The following is a 17,646-nucleotide window of genomic DNA, read 5'->3' on the forward strand; positions in this document are numbered from 1 at the left end:
AACAATGCATATGTCATCCAGCAGAAAATCAGTAAAGAAACATGTGATTTGAACTGCACTTTAGACTAAATGGACCTAATATACATATACAAAACTATTCCAACCAACAGGAGCAGCATATATTTCTTCTCAAGCACACTCAGACCATTCTCAGGATATATCATTCGTTAGTTCACAAAACAAGTCAAAAAATTTAAGAATATGGAATCAACTATCTTTCCTCATCAATATGGAGCTAGAAATCAAAAATAAGAGGAAAACTGGAAAATCCACAAATATGTGGAAATTAAACAACATACTCCTGAACAACCAGTGAGTCAAAGAAGAAATCAAAAGTGAAGTAAAAAAAAAAATCTTGGACAAATGAAAATGGAAACACAACATACCACAATCTATGGGATTATAGCTAAAGCAGTTCTAAGAGGGACATTGATAGTGATAAATGCCTACGTTAAGACAAAAAGGGGATCTCAAACCTAACTGTATGTACACCTCGAGGAACTAGAAAAAACAAACTGAGTCAGGTTAATGGAAGGAATAAAGATCAGAGGAGAAATGATTAGAGACTGAAAAACAATAGGTGAGAAAACAAAACTGGTTGGTTGGTTTTGAAAAGATAAAATTGACAAACCTTTAACTACACAGGAAAAAAGAGAGCATACTCACATAAATCGAAAAGAAAGAGGCATCATTACAACTGATAGCACAGAAATACAAAAGCTTTACAATTACACACCAAATAATTGGACAATCTAGAAGAATTGAATAAATTCCTAGAAATATATAACCTACTAAGTTTGAATCATGAAGAAATGGAAAAATTGAACAGACCAATTTTGAGTACAGAGATTGAATTAGTAAAACAAAACAAAAAAGCAACTCCCTGTAAAGAAAAGCCCAGGAATAGATGGCTTTACTACTGAATTTTACCAAACAGTTAAGGAAGAATTAATACAAATCCTTCTCAAACCCTTCTAAAAAGTTGAATGTGAGGGAACACTCCCAGACTCCTTTACAAGTCCAGCATTACTCTGTTACCAAAGTCAGACAAGGATACTACAAAAACTGAAAAATCATAAGATGATACTCCTGATAAAATAGATACAAAAATTCTCAACAAAATATTAGTAAACCAAATTCAACTACACATGATATACCAAGATAAACTGGGATTTATCCCTGGGATACAGTAAGGGTTCAACATGTGCAAATCAATAAATATGATTTAGCACATTAACAGAATGGAGGATATATATCAAATGATTCAATAGATGCGGATAAAGCATTTATCAGAATTTAACACCCATTTGTGATAAAAATTCTCAACACATTAGGTATAGAAAGAATGTACCTCACTCTAGTAATGGCCATCTCTGACAAGCTCATAGCTGACATCATACTTAATGGTAAAAAAGCTGAAATATTTTTCTCTGAGTTCAGGAACAAAGAAATGATGCGTACTGTCACCACTTGTGTTGAGCATAATGCCAGAAGTCCTAGCCAGAGCAAATAGGCAAGAAATAAGAGACATTCTAATTAGAAAGCAAGAATTAAAATAGTCCCTGCAGATAACATGATCCTACATACAGAAAACCTTAAAGACTCCACCCAAACCTCTGTTAGATCTAGTAAGTGAAATATTTTTAATAAAGTTTTAGGATACAATATTGACATACAAAAAATTGGTTGCATCTTGAAAAAGCATTGGACAAAATATAATATCCATTTGTGATTAAAGAAAACCTTCCATAAAGTAGGGCTACAAGGAATGTACCTCAATATAATAAAGGCTAGATACAAAAAACCCCACACCTAATATCATCCTCAGTGGGGAAAAACAGAGCTATTCCTCTACTGTCAGGAAAAAGATAGGGATGTCCACTCTCATCTTTGTTATTTAACACAGTATTGGGAGTCCTAGTCACAGCAATCAGAAAACAAAAACAAATAAACGGTATCCAACTTGGCAAGGAAGAATTCAAACTTTCACTGTTTGCAGATGGCATGATGCTGTATGTAGAAAACCCAGAAGACTCCATCAAAAAATGGCTAGAACTCATACCCATATTCATTAAACTCACAGGATATAAAATCAATGTGTTGGGAAGACTGGACAGCAACATGCAAAAGAATGGAATTGGATCACTTCCTTACACCATATAAAAAAATAAATACATAATATAAAAAAATAAGTAATAGTGCTTTGGTGAGAGCTGATTCACAGACCTGTACCCCTTGGGATAAAAATACATGTTTATAAAAAATAAAAAATAATAAATAATAAATGCCAGATCAGAAAAAAAAATTACTTTGACTTGACATTAAAAAAAAAAAGTAATAAAATTTTAAAAATTGTAAAAAGGCAGAATTGGGATCTTGGTTAAAAAAATTAAAAAAAAAAAAAGGATGAAAGACCTAAATGTGAGACAGGAGGGATGCCTGGTTGGCTCCATCTGTTAAAAGTGCCTGCCTTCGGCTCAGGTCATGAGCCCAGGGTTCTGGGACTGAACCCCTCTGTTGGGCTCTCTCCACAGCAGGGAGTCTGCTTCTCCCTCTCCCTCTGTTTGTGCTCGCTCTCTCTCTCTCTCTCTCAAATAAATAAAATAAGATAAAATAAAACAAAAGTGAGATAGGAAAGCATTAAAATCTTAGAGGCAAACACATGCAGTGTGTTTGACATTGGTCATAACAACTTCTTACTAGATATGTCTCCTGAGGCAAGGGAAACAAAAGCAAACATGAACTATTGGGACTTCATTAAGATAAAAAGCTTCTGTACAGTGAAGGAAACAGTCAACAAAACTAAAAAGCAGCCTATGGAATGGGAGAAGATACTTGCAAATAACATCTGAGAAAGGGTTATTATCTAAAATCTATAAAGAACTTATCAAACTTAAGAACCCCAAAATAAATAATCCAGGCAAGAAATGGGCAAAAGACATGAATAGACATTTTTCCAGAAGACCTACAAATGGCCTACAGATACATAAAAAAATGCTCAACATCACTTACCATCCAGGAAATGCAAATCAAAATTACAATGAAATACTACCTCACACCTGTGAGAATGGCTAAAATTAACAATACAAGAAACAATAAGTGTTGGGGAGTATGCAGAGAAAGGAGAACCCTCTTGCACTGTTTGTGGGAATGCAAACTGGTGCAGCCACTCTGAAAAACTGTAGTTTCCCCAAAAAGTTAAAAATAGAACTGCCCTAGAATCCAGCAGTAGCCTGGATAGTACCTACTAGGTACTAACAAGGATACAAAAAATACTCTTTCAAAGGATACATGAACCCTGACTTTAAAGCAGCATTATCAATAATAGTGAAATTATGGAAAGAGTACAAATGTCCATTGACTGATGAATGAATGAAGATGTGGTGTGTATATATATTATATATATTTACATATTATATATGTATTTAATATGTATATGTATACATATATAATATGTAAATATATACACCACATATTCATATTATATTACATATATGTAATATTGTAATAATATATGTATGTATATGTAATATATAATATATGTAATATTACATATTACATATGTGTAAATATATATAATATATATACACACCACATCTTCATTCATTCATCAATGGACATTTGTACTCTTTCCATAATTTCACTATTATTGATAATATATGTATATATATATTATATATATGTAAATAATATATGTATATATGATATATGTATATTATATCAAATAATATATGATAATATATGTATATATACATATTATATATATGTAATAATATATATAATATATATACACACCACATCTTCATTCATTTCATTCTTTTCGATGGCTGAGTAATATTCCATTATGTATATATAATATGTATGTAAATATACATAATATATATTATATAATATATTACATACATATTATATATACATAATGGAATATTACTCAGCCATCGAAAAGAATGAAATCTCACCATTTCCAATAATGTGATTGGAGCTAGAGTGTATTATACTAAGCGAAATAGGTGAATCAGAGAAAGACAAATACCATATGATTTCACTCATATAGAATTTAAGAAACAAAACAAATGAGCATTAAGAAACAAAACAAATGAGGAAAAGGAGAGAGAGAAACTAAGAAACAGACTCTTAACTATAGAGAACAAACTGATGGCTACTAGAGGGGAAGTAGATGAAGGGATGAGTTAAATAGGTGATAGGGATCAAGGATCATTTGTTTTGATGAGCACCAGGTGTTTGTGGAAGTGTTGAATCGCTAAATTGTACACCTGGAACTAATATTATGGTGTATATTAACTGGAATTTAAATAAATGCTTAAAATGAAATTAAAATAAAAAACACCAGTTGTATCTCTATATACTAACAATGAAGTATTAAAAAAAGAAATCAAGAAAATCTCATTTACAATGACATCAAAAAATATACTTAAATAAATTTACTGAGGAGATAAAAGATCTGTAAATTGAAAACCATAAAACATTGGTAAAAGAAATAAAAAATAAATGGAAGGATATGGGACACCTGGGTGGCTCAGTGGGTTAAGCCGCTGCCTTCTGCTTGGGTCATGATCTCGGAGTCCTGGGATCGAGCCCCGCATCAGGCTCTCTGCTCAGCGGGGAGCCTGCTTCCTCCTCTCTCTCTGCCTGCCTCTCTGCCTGCTTGTGATCTCTCTCTGTCAAGTAAATAAATAAAATCTTTAAAAATAAATAAATAAATAAATGGAAGGATAGGAAGAATTAATATTATGAAAATATCCATGCTACCCAAACTAACTATAGATTTAATTCAATTCCTATCAAAGTTCTATTAACATTTTTTTACAGAAATAGAAAAAACAATTTCAAAATGCATATGAAACTACAACATAACCTGAATGGCTAAAGCAATCTTGAGTAGCAAGAACAAAATAGGATGTGGTGTATATATACAATGGAATATATATTATTCAGTCTTTAAAAATGTTACTCTACCATCTGTGACAACATGGATTAACCTGGAGTATATTATGCTAAATGAAATAAAGCAGACGGAGAAAGGCAAATCTGTATGATCTTACTTAGATATGGAATCGAAAAAAGTCTAACTCAGCAACAAATTAGAATAGTGGTTGTTACCAGGAGATGGAAAATGGGGCAAATGAGATGTTAGCCAAAGGGTACAGAGTTGCAGTTATAACATTATTAAGTTCTGGAGACCTATTTTACAGCATGATGACTATAGTTAATAATAAGGTATTCTGTACTTGAAATTTGCTGAAAGTAGATCTTGTGTTCTGTGTATACACACACACACACACACATACACGATAGATACATTAATTATCTCAATAGTGATCATTATTTCACAATATATGCCTCTAGTAAAACATGTTATATATCTTATATATATATACAGTTTTTATTTGTCAACATGCCTTGTGTAACTGGAGAATAAGGTATCAATACCAATGCTAGCAAGGTTGTGGAAAAGTGTCTCATATGTTATTGGTGGGAATGTAAAATTGTATAGCTGTTCTGGAAAATAGTTCAGCAGTTCTTTAAAAACCAAACATATAAAAATCAAGTACAGTTACTGAACTACTGGGCATTTATCCTAATTAAATGAAAACTTTTACTCACTTAAAAATGTGTACAAATGTTTGTAGCAGCCTTACTTGTAGTAGCCAAAAACTGAGGGCGGGGGGGAATATGGATGTTCTTTAACAGGTGAATGAAAGACAATTGTGGAATATCCATACCAAGGAAACTACTTAGCAGTAAAAATCAACAAACTGTTGAAACATGGAATGTATTGACCTCATTGTGTTGAATTAAAAAACTGATTTCAAAGGCCACATGCTACATGGTTTCATTTATATAACATTCTCAAAATGACAGAGTATACCTAGGGACAGGACTAGGGGGTTGAGTATAAATGGATAGTATGAGGAAGTCCTTTCTGGTGATGGGGTTCTATATCTGTATTGTGGTGACAGTTACATAAATCTATACATGTAAAATTGCACAGAACTACACACACATACACAGATGAATGCATGTAAAAAGTGGTGAAAACTGGGTAATATCTGTAGTCTATTAACAGTATTGTAACAATGTCAGTTTTCTAGTTTTTATGTTTTTCTACAATTATGTAAGAAATTGTCATTGGAAGAAGCTGGATGAAGGCTACCAGGACTGTGTACTATTTTGAAAATTCCTGTGAGTCTATAGTTTATTTCAAAATAATTTTTTTAAAGGTAAGTACACATATTTTGTCAAATTTCCCTCCAAGAGGGCTAAAACAATTTTTATGTATGGTATGTATATATATATATGTTATGTTTGTATATATGGTATATGTGTATGTGTGTTTGTATATGCATTTTGGTATATGTGCATGTATGTATGCATACACATACATGTACATCTATGTGGTATAGTGCATATATAAACACAGATATATGTATATTTATATAAAACCAGAAACATAAGAGACTGTTCAGCACAGCTTTTCTAACATAGTGTATTGTCATACTTTTTAATCTTTTTGGTAACAAATGGTGTTCCTATGTTCTAATTTGCTTTTTTTTCTTTTATTAAAAATGAGTTTGAACATTTTCTTTTCATATATTCGAGGGCCATTTTTATACTTCTTGTTGTTTTGATTCTGGTTCTTTGTTCCTTAAATGTCAAGCGTTCTTAATATATTATATTAGACCTTTCTCTGTACTATATATAACAAATATTTTTTCCAGTTTGTCCGTTGTCTTTTGAATTTGTTTATGGTAGCTTTTGCCATGCAAAAACTTTTATTTTTGTTAAACCTAAATTATCAGTCTTTTTTTTTTTATTGCCTCAGTTTTGAGTCATACTTTTTTTTTTAAAATATTTTATTTATTTACAAATGACAGAGAATAAAGAAGCTGAGCAAAAGAGGGACAAACAGCTACTGGACCACGAGGGGAGAATTCAAGAGATAAGTGACACCATAAGACGAAACAACATTAGAATAATTGGGATTCCAGAAGAAGAAGAAAGAGAGAGGGGAGCAGAAGGTATACTGGAGAGAATTATTGGGGAGAATTTCCCCAATATGGCAAAGGGAACGAGCATCAAAATTCAGGAGGTTCAGAGAACGCCCCTCAAAATCAATAAGAATAGGCCCACACCCCGACACCTAATAGTAAAATTTACAAGTCTCAGTGACAAAGAGAAAATCCTGAAAGCAGCCCAGGATAAGAGGTCTGTAACATACAATGGTAAGAATATTAGATTGGCAGCTGACTTATCCACAGAGACCTGGCAGGCCAGAAAGAGCTGGCATGATATTTTCAGAGCACTAAACGAGAAAAAAATGCAGCCAAGAATACTATATCCAGCTAGGCTATCACTGAAAATAGAAGGAGAGATTAAAAGCTTCCAGGACAAACAAAAACTGAAAGAATTTGCAAACACCAAACCAGCTCTACAGGAAATATTGAAAGGGGTCCTCTAAGCAAAGAGAGAGCCTACAAGTGGTAGATCAGAAAGGAACAGAGACCATATACAGTAACAGTCACCTTACAGGCAATACAATGGCACTAAATTCATATCTCTCAATAGTTACCCTGAATGTTAATGGGCTAAATGCCCCAATCAAAAGATACAGGATATCAGAATGGATAAAAAAACAAAACCCATCTATATGTTGCCTCCAAGAAACTCATTTTAAGCCCGAAGACACCTCCAGATTTAAAGTGAGGGGGTGGAAAAGAATTTACCATGCTAATGGACATCAGAAGAAAGCAGGAGTGGCAATCCTTATATCAGATCAATTAGATTTTAAGCCAAAGAATATAATAAGAGATGAGGAAGGACACTATATCATACTCAAAGGGTCTGTCCAACAAGAAGATCTAACAATTTTAAATATCTATGCCCCCAACGTGGGAGCAATCAACTATATAAACCAATTAATAACAAAATCAAAGAAACACATCAACAATAATACAATAATAGTAGGGGACTTTAACACTCCCCTCACTGAAATGGACAGATCATCCAAGCAAAAGATCAGCAAGGAAATAAAGGCCTTAAACGACACTGGACCAGATGGACATCACAGATATATTCAGAACATTTCATCCCAAAGCAACAGAATACACATTCTTCTCTAGAGCACATGGAACATTCTCCAGAATAGATCACATCCTCGGTCCTAAATCAGGACTCAACCGGTATCAAAAGATTGGGATCATTCCCTGCATATTTTCAGACCACAATGCTCTGAAGCTAGAACTCAACCACAAAAGGAAGTTTGAAAAGAACCCAAATACATGGAGACTAAACAGCATCCTTCTAAAGAATGAATGGGTCAACCGGGAAATTAAAGAAGAATTGAAAAAAATCATGGAAACAAATGATAATGAAAATACAACGGTTCAAAATCTGTGGGACACAACAAAGGCAGTCCTGAGAGGAAAATATATAGCGGTACAAGCCTTTCTCAAGAAACAAGAAAGGTCTCAGGTACACAACCTAACCCTACACCTATAGGAGCTGGAGAAAGAACAAGAAAGAAACCCTAAGCCCAGCAGGAGAAGAGAAATCATAAAGATCAGAGCAGAAATCAATGAAATAGAAACCAAAAAAACAATAGAGCAAATCAACGAAACTAGGAGCTTGTTCTTTGAAAGAATTAATAAAATTGATAAACCCCTGGCCAGACTTATCAAAAAGAAAAGAGAAAGGACCCAAATAAATAAAATCATGAATGAAAGAGGAGAGATCATAACTAACACCAAAGAAATACAAACTATTATAAAAACATACTATGAGCAACTCTACGCCAATAAATTTGACAATCTGGAAGAAATGGATGCATTCCTAGAAACATATAAACTACCACAACTGAACCAGGATGAAATAGAAAGCCTGAACAGACCCATAACCAGTAAGGAGATTGAAACAGTCATTAAAAATCTCCAAACAAACAAAAGCCCAGGGCCTGACGGCTTCCTGGGGGAATTCTACCAAACATTTAAAGAAGAACTAATTCCTATTCTCCTGAAACTGTTGCAAACAATAGAAATGGAAGGAAAACTTCCAAACTCATTTTATGAGGCCAGCATCACCTTGATCCCAAAACCAGAAAAGGATCCCACCAAAAAAGAGAGCTATAGACCAATATCCTTGATGAACACAGATGCGAAAATACTCAACAAAATACTAGCAAATAGGATTCAACAGTACATCTTTAAAGGGATTATTCGCCACGACCAAGTGGGATTTATTCCAGGGCTACAAGGTTGGTTCAACATCCGCAAATCAGTCAATGTGATACAACACATCAATAAAAGAAAGAACAAGAACCATATGATACTCTGAATAGATGCTGAAAAAGCATTTGACAAAGTACAGCATCCCTTCCTGATCAAAACTCTTCAAAGTGTAGGGATAGAGGACACATACCTCAATATCATCAAAGCCATCTATGAAAAACCCACCGCAAATATCATTCTCAATGGAGAAAAACTGAAAGCTTTTCTGCTAAGGTCAGGAACACGGCAGGGATGTCCATTATCACCACTGCTATTCAACATAGTACAAGAGGTCCTAGCCTCAGCAATCAGACAACAAAAGGAAATTAAAGGCATCCAAATTGGCAAAGAAGAAGTCAAATTATCATTCTTCGCAGATGATATGATACTATATGTGGAAAACCCAAAAGACTCCACTCCAAAACTGCTAGAACTTGTACAGGAATTCAGTAAGGTGTCAGGATATAAAATCAATGCACAGAAATCAGTTGCATTTCTCTACACCAACAGCAAGACAGAAGAAAGAGAAATTAAGGAGTCAATCCCATTTACAATTGCATCCAAAACCAAAAGATACCTAGGAATAAACCTAACCAAAGAGACACAGAATCAATACTCAGAAAACTATAAAGTACTCATGAAAGAAATTGAGGCAGACATAAAGAATTGGAAAAATGTTCCATGCTCCTGGATTGGAAGAATAAATATTGCGAAAATGTCTAGGCTACCTAAAGCAATCTACACATTTCATGCAATTCCTATCAAAGTACCATCCATCTTTTTCAAAGAAATGGAACAAATAATTCTAAAATTTATATGGAACCAGAAAAGACCTCGAATAGCCAAAGGGATATTGAAAAAGAAAGCCAAAGTTGGTGGCCTCACAATTCCGGACTTCAAGCTCTATTACAAAGCTGTCATCATCAAGACAGCATGGTACTGGCACAAAAACAGACACATAGATCAATGGAACAGAATAGAGAGCCCAGAAATAGACCCTCAACTCTATGGTGAACTAATCTTCGACAAAGCAGGAAAGAATGTCCAATGGAAAAAAGACAGCCTCTTCAATAAATGGTGCTAGGAAAATTGGACAGCCACATGCAGAAAAATGAAATTGGACCATTTCCTTACACCACACACAAAAATAGACTCAAAATGCATGAAGGACCTCAATGTGAGAAAGGAATCCATCAAAATCCTTGAGGAGAACACAGGCAGCAACCTCTTCGACCTCTGCCGCAGCAACATCTTCCTAGGAACAACGCCAAAGGCAAGAGAAGCAAGGGAAAAAATGAACTATTGGGATTTCATCAAGATCAAAAGCTTTTGTACAGCAAAGGAAACAGTTAACAAAATCAAAAGACAACTGACAGAATGGGAGAAGATATTTGCAAACGACATATCAGATAAAGGACTAGTGTCCAGAATCTATAAAGAACTTAGCAAACTCAACACCCAAAGAACAAATAATCCAATCAAGAAATGGGTAGAGGACATGAACAGACATTTCTGCAAAGAAGACATCCAGATGGCCAACAGACACATGAAAAAGTGCTCCATATCACTCGGCATCAGGGAAATACAAATCAAAACCACAAAGAGATATCACCTCACACCAGTCAGAATGGCTAAAATCAACAAGTCAGGAAATGACAGATGCTGGCGAGGATGCGGAGAAAGGGGAGCCCTCCTACACTGTTGGTGGGAATGCAAGCTGGTGCAGCCACTCTGGAAAACAGCATGGAGGTTCCTCAAAATGTTGAAAATAGAACTGCCCTATGACCCAGCAATTGCACTATTGGGTATTTACCCTAAAGATACAAAGGTAGTGATCCAAAGGGGCACGTGCACCCGAATGTTTATAGCAGCAATGTCCACAATAGCCATACTATGGAAAGAACCTAGATGTCCATCAACAGATGAATGGATAAAGAAGATGTGGTATATATACACAATGGAATACTATGCAGCCATCAAAAGAAATGAAATCTTGCCATTTGCGACAACATGGATGGAACGAGAGCGTATCATGCTTAGTGAAATAAGTCAAGCAGAGAAAGACAACTATCATATGATCTCCCTGATATGACGAAGTGGTGATGCAACATGGGGGTTAAGTGGGTAGGAGAAGAATCAATGAAACAAGATGGGATTGGGAGGGAGACAAACCATAAGTGACTCTTAATCTCACAAAACAAACTGAGGGTTGCTGGGGGGAGGGGTTTTGGGAGAAGGGGGTGGGATTATGGACATTGGGGAGGGTATGTGCTTTGGTGAGTGCTGTGAAGTGTGTAAACCTGGTGATTCACAGACCTGTACCCCTGGGGATAAAAATATATGTTTTTAAAAAATAAAAAATTAAAAGTAAAAGATTTTATTTATTTGACATACAGAGATCACAAGTAGGCAGAGAGGCAGGCAGAGAGAGAGGAGGAAACAGAGAGCCCTACGCAGGACTGGATCCCAGGATCATCATGACCTGAGCCGAAGGCAGAGGCTTTTTTTTTCTTTTCAAAGGCTTATCCCACTGAGCCACCTAGGTGCCCCGAGTCATAGTTATTTTTTATTGCATCTGGATTTTGAGTCATAATTTCCCTGCACCAAGGTTTTGGAGGAGTTCACACATGTTTTCTTTTACTTGTATGGCTTCATTTTTGTAGTTAGGTTCATAATCTATTTGAAATTTATTCTTATGTGTGGTGTAAGATAGAGATCTAATTCTTTCCCCAGTTTTTGTCCAGCTTTCCCAGAACCATTTGTTAAATTTGAATGATTTGAGATGCTACCTCTATCATATACTAAACTTCATGTGTGCTTGGGTCTGTGTCTGGACTTTGTATTCCCTTGTACCAGGTCCACAGTGTTTTATTTATAGAGGCTTTAGTAGTATGCTTTAACATTTTGTTGGGATAATCCCCTGAAAAATTTTTCTTTTCCATGTCTTTCTTGCTCTTCTTGCATATATGTTTTTACCACATAAACTTTAGTATCAACTTCCTAGCCTTATATAGTAGCTTGTTTGTATTTTTATTGGAATTACATTAAATCTATGAATTAAACTTAGTAAAAACTAACATCTTTATAATATTGAATTCTATTAAAGAACATGAAATTTTTTCTGTTGTTCATACTTTATGTGTCTTTCAGGAGTGTTTTAGAATTTTCCTCTTATAAGTATTTAATCTTTGTTGCTATTGTAAATGAATTTTTTTGTATCATTATGTGCTGTATTTCTTTATTTTTTTGTATATATAAAGGACATTTTGTTTGTAAATTTTATATTCTGTTAATTCTCTCTAAAGTCTTTATTGTTTGAGCTAGTTTCATCTTTGAATCTGTGGGCATTTCCAGTTATACTATCATATCATTTGTGAATAGAGATTGTTATACTTCTTCTTTTCCATTGCAATGCCTATAAGTAATTTGCCTTGGCTCATACCTCTAGTACAGTATTGAATAATAATGGATATAGTGGACATCCTTTCATTGTTCCTGATCTTAGTGGAAATATCTCTAGAATTTTCTCATTAAACACAGTCATGTCTTTAGGACTACAGTATATGTATTTAATCAGTTTAAGGAAGTATCCCTCAGTTCCTATATTTGTAAGTGAATCAATGTTATCATTGCCTTTTTAATATTTATGGAAATCATGATTTTTTCTGTTAGATTTATTAAAATGGTATATTATACTGATGGATTTTTAAATATTGATGTTACCATATAGTTGTGAAGTAAATACCACTTTGTCATGGTGTGTCATTTTCTTAAGGTGGTCTTGGATTCTGTTTCTCAATATTTTTAAAATTTTGTGGTAAAATACACAATATAAAACTTACTATCTTAACCATTTTTAAGTTTTCAGTTCAGTGGTATTAAACACATTCACATTGTTTTGCAACCATCATTCCCTAACTCTTCAATTTGAAAAACTGATTTGCTTGTTAATATTTTATCTAGCTTTTGCAACATCATTATAAGTAATATTGTTTTACACTTTTCTTTGTTCTGCCTTTATCTAGTTTAAGTATCAGTGTTATTTATATTTGATCCATGAAAGGAATTAGGAAGTTGTCCTTCCTTTTTAATGCTCTGGAATAATTTATTGAGCATTGGGACTAAATGATCAAAATTGACCCCAGAGATGGCAGCTATATAGTACTCTTAGTTTAATGGTACAGTCATCTTTCTCCTTTTTCTTCTTTTTCTGTTTTCAGTTGCCAAAGGATGCTACTTCTTTAATTTTTGTCTTTTTTTTTTTCCTTTCCCAGAGGCTATGCATTTTATAGATTGTGTTCTTTAAATCACAAACTTCTAAGTTCATTTTATGTGGTTTGTGTTCTAATTTACTCAGGTTTTTTTTTTTTTTTTTTTTTTTTTTTTTAACATTTTCAACCTTACTGTGTACTTAGTCGTTGTGGTAGTATATTTTTAATCAATGTTAATTCCTTCCTGTTCAGTTTTCCACAGATTTTTTTTTGCATTGTTTTTTATTTTGGTCTATTTCTGCTTATCACAAATCTTTGTTGGGTCAGCAAAGGTAGAGTGGGAGTAGGAAAGATCAAATACTGGCTTTAATCATTTTTTTCTCTTTTAATCCATAATCATTTTTAAGCTTTGGCATTCTCTGTCTTAAAGTTACCTTATAGGCTGAAAGTACGGTTTCATGTGGAACTTGCTTTTTCCTTCTTGTTGCCTATGGTTTGGGGAGAAATAGTGTGAAGTAGATATCTATGCATTTGCTATTTTCTTTAGCTCTTAAGAATTTTTACTACATTCCTTCTTTTCTAGTCTCTTAGATATAAACTATAGAACAAGTGAATTAGGGGCAGTAGTGACTTTTGGAGGATAAACATAATTAACCCTTTTCTATTAAAGGTTGCAGATGAGGCAATTTAAAAAGAACTGGAAATGTGATTTAGATTCAGCCTTGAATGAAATAGAGGTATGACACTTATTTTTTTTTTTTAAATAAATTGCTGGGATCTCTGAAAACCAGTAATAAAGAAACTTTGAATAGAGGGAAACGTTTTTTTAAACCCTCTTGTTAGAGAAAATTCTCAAGGGCAAGAAGTCTAATACTTTTTTTAACACTTTGAAATGCAGACAATTTCTAGAGTTATGGACTATTCTAAAAATAATTGTTCAGTTTCAAAATTAACATATTAAGGTATAGTAATCTAAGGCTTATTAGCCGTTAATTCTTGTCGCCAGACAGACTTGGTGCACAAGAAAGTTGGCTTTCTTACCATAATCCACAGATGGCTGCAGTATGTGAAATGATAGTGGAAAGCCAAGGTCAGTGTGCCCTCTCCAGGCATTTGGAGTATAAGAAATAGAGAACTTCCAAGATGATTTTACTATTTAGTTTAAGATCGTTTTTATACTCCTCTAGGAATTGTTGGTCTAGTCTTAATTAGTATTTGTATCTTTGAAGTAATCTTATGTTGGTGTGGAAAAGTATTTCTTTGTTTATAATAGAAAATAATGAGAAGATGTTAATTAAGTTTACTGAAATTTACTGTGTAGTCCCTTTCATACAAAAAATGTAGTGCCCAAAATGATATTTGGGCCCCAAATTATTAATGGGGCCAAATAATAGCAAAATGCAATCTCTAAAAGTAGTAAAATAATGTATTTCTCCAGAGACAGCTCAAACTATATAGCTTATCACCTGTTTTCCATAAAACTTATCTCCATTGTCTAGTTCAGGTTTTGGGGTGACATCATTAAGTACATTATGAAAAGGTTATTAAAAGAGACGTACAATGCAATCTGGAACTTACAGAGACTATGCTATAGTCAGAAACCCAAATTGCACAATAGCAAGTTATTGGTGGTGTAACACTGTCAGTAAGTTTTTGAGATCTACAGAGATTGTTATTAATTTCTATATATCTAATGCCTATATGTGTCTATTCCATAATATGTTTTTATAAATGACAGCTTTCTTTCTTTTTTCTTGTTTTGTTTCTAATAATTCTGATAGCATTGTAAAGAAAAAGGTGACTGGATCAAACTGGGAAATTTATACATTAACATAAAAATGGGCTGTGAAAACTTTGCAGATTTCCAGAGATTTTGTGCTTATATTGCTGAAACATTAACAAAAGACTGTAAAGAAGAGAGATCAGGTGTTCCATTTTGTGAATTTGCTGAAACAGGTAAAATGTCACTCTTTGGGTTTAAGTATTGTGTGTGTTAGGATGGTGCAGTGTTTTAACAGGAATGTAAAGCTCTTACTATTTTCCATGTTGGGGATAATTTGATATTGCAGATTTCAGATACTTTTCCTTCTCTTTTATAAATCTTTCATCTTTTTTTTTTAATTTTTTAAAGATCTTATTTATTTATTTGACAGAGAGAAATCACAAGTAGATGGAGAGGCAGGCAGAGAGAGAGAGAGGGAAGCAGCTCTCTGTTGAGCAGAGAGCCCGATGTGGGACTCGATCCCAGGACTCTGAGATCATGACCTGAGCCGAAGGCAGCGGCTTAACCCACTGAGCCACCCAGGCGCCCAAATCTTTCATCTTTTTATTATGAAGTTAGATTATAATGATATAAGGTCAAGAATTGTTTTAACACCTCATGTTTCATTTTCTTATCTGTCTTTTCATTCAGATTGGTAAAACTATTGCTAGCAAATTGTACTGGAACACTTGAATTTTTGAATCATTGAAGTCGTTACTACCTTCACTAGTATAAGTTAACAAAATTCATATGTTTCTGAGACTTTTTTTTTTTTTTGGATGAGCTCTTCACTGCTGTATTTTTTAAATCAGAGGTCAGCAAACCTTTTCTGCAAAGGGCCAGTAGTAAATATTTTAGGCTTCACGCTATCAGATGTGATCACATAATCACATAGTTTTCTTTTCCTTTCAAGCAACCCTTTAAAAATAGGGGAACCATTCATAGCTCACAAGCTATACTAAAACAGACCACAGGCCTGATTTGTCCTATAGGCTGTGGTTTACCAACACCTGGTCTTTCTTCTAGTGTCAATAATTTCATATCAGTTAGTCTTTGCTGCCATTTTAAGTGACTTTTTCACTTTTTTTTGACATGCCTACTTTGTGTTTCAGTTAGCAAAGATCCACAAAATAGCGAAGTAGATAAAACTTTGCTGGGAAGAATTGGAATCAGTGCTATGTACTACTATCACAAGCTGTTGCAGTGGCCCAAGGTATGTCATTAAATTTTTGTTTGGGGTTGGTACAGAGTGTATTAATTTAAAATTTTTCTAACAATATAGTTAACCCTGCAAATTAGAAATTTCCTAATTATTGTTATAAGTGGCAAATGAGTCCCAGACTATTAGTATATCAGGTAAATGTGGAAAGGCAGTAGCATGAGACCAGTTACCCTGAATAAGTATCAGAAGTATGCTAAGTATCATATTTATTTGAAGCAACTTTCAATACAGAGTTTTGCTTCCTCTTAAGGATTTATAACATTATAATTTTGCATAAGTTCCAGACACCTTTTTTAAGATGAATCCAGGGAACTCACAATTAACAGAACTCCTTAAAAATCAGCTCCTGGAACACTTAGACCATATATTTTGATATCTATCTTTGAAGTTTAGCTCACCTTAGAAGTGGTCTGTTATTCTGGACCATACTGAACTACCATTCTTTAGATTTCTCTGAGGTGACAGGTGGTTGTAGATTCAACAAAGTGAAATAAAGTAGAGGACAGGAAAAATCTAAAATAGGAAGGAATTTCTGAGGGATGAATGGAGCAGTTGAGAATGTGGTCAGTACTGAATTGACTATTATAATGTATCTTTTGCTGCTTCTTTCTTCTTATAAAATAAGGTTATTTCATAAAGAAATATGTTCAATAACATATAAGTACATGGCCATTCATACACATACAAATTCATTGATTTTTTAAAATTAAAAACAACAACAACAACAACAGAATCCTTGTACATAAGGTCTCCAGTCTTTAAGGTCTTCAGAAGGTTAGCATTCACTGTGTGGTGGTAGGCCTGCAATGGGCAGAATATAGCTTGTCCCTAGTCTCATAGTCTACCTTAAGTTTCATCGTAGCATTAATTTCTTAGATATTTAATGCTTGGGACATTGAGGACTACATAACACAGTATTTTTGACAAAGATTGATTTTGTTGAAATTTTAGAGTGTATTTTAATTTTGTTCATTGTGATTATTTCTTAAGAGTCTGGTGAGTTTGTGCCTGTATTGTAATTTAAAATTTTCAGTATCTTATTTGGAATGAATATTTTATTTATTTTACTTAGTATGAATTTTTTTAGTGAAACCTATTCCTTTTGAACACAAAAGTAATACCACTGAAATTAAGCTAGAGCTTTTTCCTTAAAAATGTATTCATTTC

The 17,646-nt window shown here is 33.8% G+C and overlaps 1 protein-coding gene across 1 annotated transcript in view; it reads left to right on the forward strand.

Annotated features, from left to right (window-relative positions):
• The window catches only part of TOPAZ1 (testis and ovary specific TOPAZ 1), a 133,462-nt gene that overhangs the window by 79,078 nt on the left and 36,738 nt on the right, over positions 1 to 17,646 (forward strand). The window contains 3 exon segments of the mRNA XM_059162283.1: positions 14,166 to 14,232; positions 15,277 to 15,451; positions 16,370 to 16,470. Of these exon segments, the coding sequence (XP_059018266.1) occupies positions 14,166 to 14,232; positions 15,277 to 15,451; positions 16,370 to 16,470 (343 nt within the window).

Source organism: Mustela lutreola, chromosome 2, assembly GCF_030435805.1.
Source record: "Mustela lutreola isolate mMusLut2 chromosome 2, mMusLut2.pri, whole genome shotgun sequence".
NCBI lineage: Eukaryota > Metazoa > Chordata > Mammalia > Carnivora > Mustelidae > Mustela > Mustela lutreola.